Source organism: Fukomys damarensis, unplaced genomic scaffold (assembly GCF_012274545.1).
Source record: "Fukomys damarensis isolate Sample0158 unplaced genomic scaffold, DMR_v1.0_HiC HiC_scaffold_16, whole genome shotgun sequence".
Classification (NCBI taxonomy): domain Eukaryota; kingdom Metazoa; phylum Chordata; class Mammalia; order Rodentia; family Bathyergidae; genus Fukomys; species Fukomys damarensis.
The window spans coordinates 64,891,293-64,903,431 of NW_022900928.1; the positions used below are offsets into that span (position 1 = coordinate 64,891,293).

The following is a 12,139-nucleotide window of genomic DNA, read 5'->3' on the forward strand; positions in this document are numbered from 1 at the left end:
GAACTTGTAGTTAGTGTCAGAGTGAGGGTGATTTTGAAGAACGTGCTGATTTTGTGGCTATTTCTGTCATTGTAACTAAAACTCTTGCATGATGCCTCAGTTTTTGGTCTTGTTTTTGTTGTTGTTTCTGTTTATTTAGAACAGGATCTTGATGTATAGTTCAGGCTAGTCTTGAATTCACTATGTAGCCAAGGCTGCCCTCAAGTTCAGGGTAATCTTCCTGCCTCGGCCTCCCAAGTACTGGGATTATAGGAATGTGCCACCACAGCCAGCAGAATGTCTCATTTTAATTGAAATGTAAGTTAAATTAAATTCAAAATCCTCAGTTGCACTACCTGTATTCCAAATGTGCAAGAGCAACACGTATAGCCAATGGCTACCATACTGGGCAGTATAGGTTTAGACTTTTATCTCTCTGATCCTTGTATGTCCAACACATTTGCTTTTCAACTTCATGCAGACCTCTAGCTTTTGCCATTCTCATTTAAATAAATAACATTTGTCCTGGTCACACTTGTATCCTCTGTCCCACTCAAGCCCAGGACTAGTGGCTCAAGCATTAGTTACATTATTGCTGGTGGCCTCACTATTCTTGCCACCTGTTTACTGTACATGTCATAAAGACAAACACTGGATCAGTTCAACTGTCTGTCTTATCCCATGTACATGTAAGGAGTTGAGCACTATTAGGAAAAAAGTATGCAATCCTGTATAACTGTACAAGTTCTTAGTTTCCTTTAATTAATTAATATTTTATCTGTTTTTGAGCATTCCCCTTCTCATTTCTTCCAGCAGCTAATTTCACTTTCTCCATCCTGATATAGGTCCCTACCTGCTTATCTTTAACTCTCAGTCTGACCCCAAATACAAAATTAAACCCAGGTGCGGTGACACATGTCCACACTTTCAGCATTCTGGGAGCATGAGGCAGGAGGATGGCAAGTTTTAATCCACCTTGGACAACTTAAGTGATTCAGCAAGGCCTGTCTCAAAATAAAAAATACAAAAGGAGTTGCGAATGTAGTTCAATGAAAGGTTCCAAGTTTAATCCCCAATTAACAAAACAAACAACAAAAGGCATGCAATATCTTAGCTTGCATTCTTCTGCCTAAGAAATTACCTACAGCCACATGTATCTTTTACCTTCTGATTGACTGACGGACTGACTGGCTGCAATACCATAATTAAGTCCAGAGCGTCCACATTGAGTTACATCCCCAGATCTTTTTTAAATTTTTGACAGTCTTGCTAATCACTAAGTTGCCCAGTCTGAGCTCAAACTTGTGATCCTACTGCCTCAACCTCTCAGAGTGGTAGTATTACAGGCCTATGCCATCTGCCTGACTTATTCTTCCTGTACACTTCCTTGTAACTATGCTCACAGCTTAATCATTTCTTGCTGTACAGATTATGGTTTCCATTTTAATTACTGTCAAACTCACTGTCTTCACTATTGTATATTCAACCTAATCTATAATGTATAAATGTATGACAACAAAACATCTCCCTACTTCTTGTACTAAGAGAATCTGAGATTTCCGCCCTACATGCAAGCTAATAATTTAACCTGCCACAGTTGCATGGATACAAGCAGAAGATATGAGACCCTTAGGTCAGAGACAAAGGGTTTTGTTACTTATGAATTGATTAGCAAGCATCGTAAATGTTAACATATTTGCTTCAGTTCTTCAAGCCCCAGTTCCCACAGGGCAAAGCAAAGAAAAATCACATGATACCTGCACAGACTATTGGGTGCATGGCAGGAGGCAAGCAGTGAGCTGAGGAAACTCAAATCTTTTGCTATAAGTAATAAACAGACCTAATTTTGAGCTCTTGAGAGAGACATTCTCCATATCTTCCAAGGCTACACAAATGTTCTTGAAAAGAAAGTATGGGGCAAAGGCCACCAATGCCTTGCTCACAAGACATTAAGGAATGTGAGATATCCAGAGAATTCTCTTCCAACAACCTTTGCTCCCTGCTCAGATTACTGTGTTTTTCCTCTTTTCTTTAGAGTCATGCTTCTCAAAATACTGGCATATCCTAAGACCTCCAATTTATACTAGCTTAATTGCAGTGATATATAAAAATGTTATTCCTTCACAGCTCTATTCCCTTCCTCTTATTTGTAGTGGTATCTTATACATGTTACAACTACCAATGTTACAAACCAAACAACACATTGTTATGATTATGACTTAATCATCTATAGTGATTTCCTTGAGTCAGTGCAGCTTTTCTCCTATACACCTCCTTTGTGATATTATATTTGGATATATTACAAATATATTACATTAGAGGCCTAACAATGTATCATATACATATCACTTCATACAACTGCTTTTTAAACAAATGAAAAGAAGGAGAAAATATGTACTCTTTGTTAGTTTTGTTCTTTGAGACAGGGTCTCACTAAGTAGCCCAAGCTAGACTTGAATTTGTGGTGATCTTCCTGCCCCAGCCTCCTGAGTTCTGGGGATTACAGACATGCACCACCATGCCTAGCCTCCTTTTATAATCACAAAATTACCTCTGCTGGTACACTTTTTGTTGTTATTGTCTGATTGTTTTTGTATCTTGCAGACAAATTGCTTTCAGCTTGAAGAACTTCCTTTAGTGTTTCACATAATTATATGGTGATTCTGTTGGTCAAAGTTTCAGTTTTGGTTACCTGAAATAGTCTTTATTTTACCTTACTTTTAAAAAGATAGCTGTGAGGGATAAAGGGAGTTTGGTTAACAAATTGTTTTTCTTTGAGCACTTTCAATACCCTATTCCACTGCCTTCTGAGTGCCATTGTTTGTGCTGAAAGTCAGCTGCTATTCTTATTGAAGTTTCCTTTAAATTACGTGTCATTTTTCTCTTTGTGCTTTCAATATTTTCTCCTTGCCTTTGACTTTAATCATTTACCATGATTCATCTATTTGTTATTCTCTGTGTTTATCATATCTGGATTTTTTTTTAACTTGGAGGACACAAAGGTTGTTTTCCAAAAAATTGGTGAAGTTTACCACCATTACTTACTCACATATCTCTCCTCTTTCCCTCCCTAATTTTCACTTGGCCCTTTTTCATAATTTCTCTTGATTGCTATTCTCTATTTGAAGTGATTTTACCATCATACCTTCTTTACTACTTTAATTTTGAGATCCTTTATTTCTGTGAACATGTTTATAACGTACCCTTAAAGATTTTCCCCCCAATAAACCTAACACCTGGCCTTGCTAACATTCATGAAACCACTGTTTCATGATCTGAGGACAGAGTAATTTGACAATCAAATTCCACAAGTGGACTTGGGAAGGAAAGGGAGCCCCCATCTCTCAAATGCACTTCCCCAGATGTTACCATCAGCAACAGGACTCTGGGGAAAGGATGGCAAGTGCTGATGTCCTCCTGTTCAACCTGAGAAGAAAACTATCAATCTAGTTGCTGAGAGAAAGGAGAGTTGTCTGCAAAAATCTGGACAGGATTGTTTCTCCACCTCACTGAGCTGACAGCAGGGAAGGAAGGAGGAGTACTACACTAGCTCAAAGGCCAAACAGTACTTATTGAAGTTTCATAGCTGTTCTTGAGTGCTTCACTTGCTGTTTGTACTTAGGGCCACTTCCACAGACTTTAAAATGGCCATTTTGTTTTGTTTTGTTTAAATAGTTTCACTCATTTGATTGCACAGCACATCAGCAGAGTCTCTCATGTGGTTGTGCCAGAAGGTGATGGTTTTTTAATATAAAGGTAAAAGCAAGCATGTGATAGGGCTCTACACATTTCACCTTCACAAATAAAGAGGCAAATGTTATAGATCTTACCATGTACAAACTTTGAGGCTGAGTCTAAGAATCATTTGGTAACCTGCCCTATGTCAAAGAGCAATCAGGTAATGGCAGAAATCTGATTCAAACCTAGGTCTAACTACCTCAAAGATTCACTTACTTAACCAAACCCCTGCTTTCATCTTCTAACTAGATAATTCCAAAAATAGAGCTCACGAGACTGTTTTATGTCATCTTAATAACTTCTTCAGGTTATACACTATTTTCTCTCTCACGCACAACTTTTAAAATAATATTAGTAATCTTAATATTCATGATTTACTCATATATAACTATATATCGTGTTATATATAATTATTTTTTTAAAATAATACCACCAAATGTATATTCTGTTTGCTCATTTCTTCGGCTTTACTCCCACAAGGAACCAATGACCAGAGGACTGGTATCTTTCCTGTACTTTTTGTTCTGTCTCGTTTTTTGGAGACAGGGTCTTGCTACGTAGATTAGGTTGGCCTTGAACTCACTATATACAGGCTGGACTTGAACTTGATACAATCTCTGTGCCTCAACCTCCTGAGTGCTGGGATTACAGTCATGCACCACCACACCCAACTCTTCCCAGAGTAGATCTGATGTGTCCAGTGCTTGGCTCTTAAGATTATTATGAACATAACATGGTCACGTCCTCTAAGATTATCATTGTTTCTCCACCAATAAATGTCTTTCTATGAGATAAAATAGTGCTCAGACCTGGAAGAGGTACTGCTTTCTTATACAGTAAAACTCCTAAAAAGGTACCTAGATAAGGAAAGCTATTGATGTGTACAATCACCATCTGAAGCAAAGCAGTTTCATCACAGCATGTGCCCAGCATGCCAGGCCATAGCACACTCCCTAGCAAGATAATGGCTATTTCACTCTCCAAACACTCTCTGATATCCTTCCATTTTCTGCTTCATGGACTACCATACCTACAAGAGGACACCCATGATCTCAATAAATCAAGCACAAAGTCATCTGTGTTGCTCCTCTAACCTGCAAGAGTCTCACAGGGTTGGTTTCCATGGTCCAGGCAACCTGCTGAATCCATGTCTGTCTCCTACCACACTGATTCACAGAAAGGAAACTACTGTCTTAACATAGAGTCGGCATCTCTAAGGAAAATGACTGGGTTATAATTATTATACACGCTAAAAACCTACTGGATCTCCTTGAGTATGATACTATTCTGCAAACCTTTTAATGAATTAATTTCTCTGAAATAAAATATCCTGTTCAACACTATATTCTGCTTATAAAGTTCATTTCATCACTATTAACTTTAGCATACAATAAGCATATACACAAAGCTAAATAAAATGAAACTAAGAAATGCTATAGTTAGTCCTTTAAAAAACACCAGCACTTGTCCTGAAAATTGTTATGACACAAAAATATACATTTCTAGGCAAAGTTTCACACACAGACACAGACACAGACACACACACACACACACACACACACACACACACACACACACACACACACACACACACACACACACACACAATCTCTGCAGACACAGTCCTGTCACTAATAAGGTTCCACTTATAAAATGTAATGCTTATAAATATACCTTAAATTGGTAATCGTTCATAGTCATAAGATTGAAAAAAAATAAATTGGATAAACCTTAAAATTTATATTTAGATACCCTCTAGTTGTCAAAAGAAAAAAAAAGGGAAAAAAGACACATGAATTTAGTTGGAAAGTTTATTCTTTATCTCTATTTGGTTCCATTTATCACTGTTACCAGAGAAAATTCCTTTGCCAGCTTTCACCACCTCAAAAAGTCAGATTTGCCAGTAACAAATTCTCCTGCTTATTTCCCATGCTGTGTTAAAGCTTGAGTGTGAGAGGGAAAAAAAGTAGCTTGTGAAGGCAAAATCTCCAAATTACAAGACTCATCAAGTGGAGTCACAAATACATGGCAAGGAACATAGTTTTATTCTGTACTTAGACCAAGATTAAGGAAGGCACTAGGATAGTGGTAACTAACCTATGCCACTTGTGCCATAGTGGGCTGTTTACATCATTGAAAGCTATAAAAGATTCACTATCACTGCAGCAGGACAAGACTGTGTACTCCAAGTGGTGCTTTGTAACATGACAGAGCCAGTAAGCCTGCCTGTCACACTTGGCAACTCACTGAGAACCTGGCAACAGGAAAGACCCTTGGTCATGTGATCAGAAGGAATGTTTGGTTTTAGAGATCTTTAATCTCTACTGTCAACACCTGATTGTAATAAACAAAATACCTTTGTTAAAGAAACAAAGATGTCAGAGGAATTTTTCCAGATGAATCAAAAGACAAAATAACTTTGTTTACAGAAAAATACTAGACTAGACATACACCAAAAAGATTCTTACAATAAAGAAACAGATAAAATGAATCCTTCTTTTCAAGTGATTAACATATATATTGAAATACATGTATTTTTTAAAACAATAGAATTTATAATTTTGGGAAGCATTTGAACTTTTCTCTATTTCCAACTTATCTTTCACATATGTGTGTGTGTGTGTGTGTGTGTGTGTGTGTATATATATATAGAGAGAGAGAGAGAGAGAGAAGATTCTCATATAAGAGAAAACGTGATATTTGAGCTTGTTTCTGCTTATTTCACTTAACATTATGTTCTCAAGTAATAACTACAGTTATACTCTTATTACTTGACTATAAAATTTTGTTTTTCTTTTTCATAAAAAAAGCTTGGGAGAACACTAAAAAGAAAGAAAATTAAGTACGAAAGAACAGCATTAAGTGACAGCTGCTCAAGTGACAAAAGCATTGGACAGACATTTTAGGATTGCTATAGTGTGCTCAATAGCTGTTTAAAGAATGCAATAAATTTACTTACCAAATATTTCCCCTCCACTAGCATATTCTGTCACCAGATAAATCATCCGCTCTGTCTCCATAACCTGGTACAAAGGCAGGAAAGTGACAATGACACAAATGACAGGCTGATACCACAGGAAGAGAAACAAATACTCCTCTTCTGTCATTTGAAATATTAAAACCCATTACTACCAGCTACTTAAAGAAGATTTAAAACATTTTGGGGGGAACAGATATGAATGATATTAAGAAGAATGAGAGAAAATAGGTATTTCTCCAAGTTATAAAAATAGGAAACACTTGCTACTTGGCAGACATGGTCCTTTTGTTATTCCATGAAGTTTCCAACCTGTTAAGCTCCACACAAGCAAGAAGCAAAGAAGCTGCTGAGAGCTTAAAAAAAGTCCAGCACCAATCATAAAAGAGTCAAAAAGGTACATTCCCCACCACCAGACTGAACCAAAATCAAACAAAAAAAGCTTTAGGGAAAATTATAAGAATCACCTAAGAACTGCACAGAAATCACTTTGGTCTTACTTTTAAAAATAGAAATGACAAGTTTAATTTCCACTGCCTATTTATTAAAAAAAAAAAAAAAAAAAAAAGGAACAGGCTGGGATACACACCTATAATCCTAGCACTTGGGAGGTTGAGGCTGAAGGATAGCCATGAGTTCAAAGCCAGCCTGAACTACAAAGTGAAACTCTGAGTCAAAACAAACAAATTAAAAAAAAAAACAAAAAAAAAACAAAAAAACCACAATAATTTAAAATGTCTACCCTTTAAGTAATTATTCATTTGTATTTTGTCTTTAAAAAAATTCACTGTAGTATGTTTTAAGTCCTTTTTTCTTTTACCAGTTTCATTATTTTTTTAAAATCCATGAGTATGTACTACATTTATTTATAAGCATTTTAAATACACAGTATATAAACACAAGGCCACAGGTTTTCCTTTTCCCAATCCTCTCCATCTCACTCCAGAGGAACACTGTTGATTTATCACATATTCTTCAACAGCAGTGGTATACAATAAAAATATGTGACTGCACATGAAAATTTAACTTTTCTAGTAGCCACATTTAAAAATTTTAAAGAGAGAAAATGATTCTATTACTACTTATTAAGATTATTATAATTACTGTAAGTTTTACCACAGTATGTCCAAAATATTATCATTTCAATAAACTTAAAAAACTGTCAACTGCTGGAGTTTGCTTATTTATTTATTTATTTATTTAGGTTTTTTGAGATAGGGTTTCACTGTATAGTTGATACTGACCTGGAACTCACTACGTAGCCCAGGCTGGTCTCAAACTCACAGTGATCCTCCTGCCTCAGCCTCCCAAGTGCTGGGATTACAGGCGTGCACCACCACACCTGGCTTGGAGTTTTTATATTTAAATCAAATAAAATTTAAAATTAAGTTCCTCAGTTACTCTAGCCACATTTCAAAACTTACCAGTCACATGTAGCTAGTGGCTCCCATATTGGACAATACAGTTGTAGACTTCTAGTATATTTTACAGTTAATTATTTTCTAATTACTTTCTTTTGTGTCTATGTACTATGTGCTCAGTGTTATAACACCAAGATCAATCTCTTCTTTTTAATGACATCATATTATATGAATACATATTATACTATATTACAATAACTTTCAAATCTAATAGCTATGTTTTTCTTTTTTGATCATCTCTCTTTTTAGAAACTATATACTAGAGGTATCACCCTACTGTTACACATATTGCTTCCAAGGGCTCTCTCTCCCTATGTTGATTTATATGACCAAAAATGCTCTAAATATGTGCATGTATTTAGAATAAAATATTAAATAGTGTCAGACTGTGCATTTCCCCTTTGTCTTCCATCCCTTTAATTAATTGAAAATGTGATTTTCATTAAACTCTTCAGACATTTAAAAACTACTGCTTTCTATACAGTTGTCTATATTTGCTCACTCTATAACCCTGAGGAAAACGACCAGAAAAATATTCTGATACCATATGCAGACATTTTGTCACTTACCTTGACAACTAGACTCTAATGATACTATCTGCCAGAAAACAAAATGAAAAGATTTAAAGAAGGCACTAACTATTCAAAGGCAGGGCTGGAGAAGGAAAAATTTTATAAACTAGTTGAACCTCAGGTAAGATTGGTAAGCTTGTAGAATTCAGTTATAAGGTTAACATCTACAAGTTCACCTTTTGAGAAAGGTTAGTCTAAGCCTCTTGATTACTTTAAGGTGACTTATTTTAAAAGATGAGGTCAAGAAGTTTATTCAGTCTCCCAGGATAGGAAGGGAGCTGAGGTCAAGACACCTGTGAGCTCACAGTATAGGTCTTCAGGCAACACCAGAAGCCTTCACAAGCTTGCTTCTTGGGCAGAGTGTAAGTGTTACTCAACATAGTTTAATCTGATACATTTCAACAAGTCTGTTCCTGCTGCCTAATTCATTTCATCATGTGAACAACTGATGCCAGAGAAGTCTTCTAAAGCTATAGTGTTAACCACACACACTAACAGCACACTGTGGTTTCCCCCCCGCCATAAAATTAACAGGTTACACAAGGTGGCCCAATGTGCCATGAATGTACTTTCTCCAGTCTTTTACACAGTCCCACGTCCGGGTCGGAAGCCATTTACTGTAGATTAGCAGCAGCAAACAAACTGAGTGGGTGGCCACTTCCTTCAGAACTTAGGAGATGACTGTTCTGGTGGAAAGCAGTGAGCAGAGCTGGCCCTGTGCACAGACAGAGCTTGCTGCTGCCAGCATGCTGCAATTTGAGAAGCACCCCAAAGCCTCACCTCTCCCAAAATATCTCTTCTACCACCAGTTTGCTAAGGCAAGGTCCTCCCCTCCTATCTGGCTTGAAATTCTAGCCATCAGACTTACTGCTTTTGCAGTAAGGCCACAGAATCGTTTTGATGATGGCATGAAACAGGCATCTTTCTTAGAAAGGTAAAAAAATTGAAACAGAAAACTCTTCTATTACATAGAATCTTGTCTCTGGTTTACCAAAATAATTAATTATAGGTTATCTTGGAAAACTAAGTCCAAGACCATATTAAAATAAATTGATGCAAGAAATCATACTTAAAATATCCTTTGCCATCACAATTCATAACATGATTATAGGAATTAATTTTTAAATAATTTTAATAAAATAACATTATATTTATTTCTAGCTTTTAATCTCTCAATTCTGTTCCTTTTTAAAAAGAGCTTCCTACCCTGATGTAGGACTCTGACATCAATAAAGTAAGTTCTTGTCATCTTCTAAATAATCTTTCTGAGTAATTCTTGTTCAAAAAGTTATCAAGTTTTAAAGAACACATTAAAACAACTTACCTAGGTAAAGCAGATGCCATTAGTAAACAGCCAGGGGAAATAGGAAAACTATTAAGAACTTTGTGAGGAAATGGAAGGGGCAAATGGGATAAACATGGAAACAAAGCGAGCCTTGGATGTTCCAGTCCTCCATATAATACACTGCTCTGTGTTCCTTGCAGCCACTCCCTATACCACGTTACCCTACCTGGTAGAGCCTGATGATATGAGGATGGCAAAGCATCTTCATAATTTGAACTTCCCGGAAAATCTTCTTTAAATTCTCTTCATCCAGCTGTGACTTATCTATGATCTTGATAGCAACCTGACAATAAAGAAAGAAATTTTACTCTGATGCATTATTTCTAAAAAAGCAGTTTACTTGAGAAAAGTTAACTGATTTTAAAACATTGTATCACAACGGGCTGGGGCTTTAGCCTCACAAACACAGGGTCCTGAGTTCGATCCCCCATACTTAAAAAAATTATATATACCAAAAAACTATTATATCATATAAAATAAAATAAAAACTGCCAATATTTTGTTTTTGGAATATCAATGAGGAAAATGAATTTGCTTTTATGGGGGGTGTTACTGGCGATTGAACCCAGGACCTCCTTGTGCATGCTAGACAAGCACTCTACCACTCAGCTATATCCCCACTCTTAAATGAGACAGAAAATGAATTCCCTGGAAGTCTGTCTCAAAGGAACAGGCTTCATAAGCTAATGTTTCTTCTGTCATTTAAAAAAATTTGCATATAAAGTAAAACCCATGACACAATACTTCATAATTCCACAGATGTGGTTACAGTCTTGGCCAAGTAATTCTTTAAATCAGAATGTGAAATGTAAGGCTTCTTGCTAAGACAAGAAGCTTATAGGACAGATATGCAATATTCAGTAAGATTCTACCAGAACCTTTGCAGGGACTTTCCACACCTCACAAGGTGCTAGTAAAACTTAGGCATGGTGCTGGTGCTGCTGGTGGTCTTGGTGGTGGTGTGTGGTGGAGACAGTGGCAGCATATTCAGTTTACTCAGTGCCCATCACTAATTTTTAGCGCTCTGCAATACTAACTCATTTAAACCTCTTAAGACCAATGTTTTACTAATACAGAAACTGAGGCACAGTAGGAGTAACCCAAGATAAAGTAATTTGAGGTTAGAATGGGGCAGATCCAAGCAGGCTGGTCCTGAGAGTAAAATTCTTAACAATGTTATAAGAATATGTAATATATACCACTTCAGCATAAAACATATCTTTTCCTATTGCCCATTTTTTTTTGTTTCTTTTTATTTAAACTGAATTTATTGGTACATTCTAGGCAGACAGTACAGTTACATTCATTACTGGAATCTTGTACCTTTACATGCCAGGTCTTGGTTCTCATTTTTTCCCCTTGTCCACACCCTCCCTTCACTCCCTCTTGCCCATTATTCTTAAGATGCCCAGTGGCACTTACAGTTTAAAACAGAATGAAAGATGAAGGACTTTATTTCAATCTACTAAATCTAAACTTTCTCATCATGTTCAGTGAAATAACTAAAATATTTGTCTTATCCCCAAAATATGTTTAAGTATCAATTACTTAATCAGAATATAATCAATATTAGATGAAAAGCAAAGACTAGGCAAACTTTAGTCACCTCCAATCCTTACAATTCTAAGATTCTATATACTGGAAGAAGGTAAGAAAACAAGAACCAGGGAAGCAAAATTTCAACACCAAAAATGTTTAGCTTAGAAAAATAAAGCCAGTATGGAATTATATAAGGTAGACTATATGAATGACTGGAATTAAGGTAACTTTGTCTGGAATTATTTCAGAAGTGTTACAATGAAGACTTAATAGGAGAAAGGCAGAGGGAGACAAAGTCCAGTTTAATTCCAAGAGTGATGAAGATTCGCCTATTGATGAAATGTGGTAAAGTGGGTGTAGCTCAAGCTACAACTAACCAATCAGATACAGCTTTAACTTCAAGGAACTCACAATCTAAAGAGGAAAGAGGTGCATGAAATAGATAACACAGGTACAGTCAACAGAGCTGGGGAGAAAAGATGAACACAAAGAACAAATTTACTAAGAAGAAAGAATTTGACAGCAAAAAGAACTGGGACAGGCAGAAAAAGAGGTAGAGAGTATAATG

At 36.3% G+C, this 12,139-nt stretch overlaps 1 protein-coding gene across 3 annotated transcripts in view; it reads right to left on the reverse strand.

Moving 5' to 3' along the window:
• Window positions 1-10,315, reverse strand: part of Sik3 (SIK family kinase 3) — a 101,678-nt gene extending 91,363 nt beyond the window's left edge. For all 3 annotated transcript variants that reach the window (XM_010629398.3, XM_010629399.3, XM_010629397.3), the window contains exons 1-2: window positions 10,199-10,315; window positions 6,677-6,740 (exon numbers count right to left, since the gene is read on the reverse strand). In XM_010629398.3, the coding sequence (XP_010627700.1) occupies window positions 6,677-6,740; window positions 10,199-10,240 (106 nt within the window). In that variant the 5' untranslated portion in view covers window positions 10,241-10,315. The remainder of the gene's footprint in view (window positions 1-6,676; window positions 6,741-10,198) is intronic.
• Window positions 10,316-12,139: the final 1,824 nt, after the last annotated feature.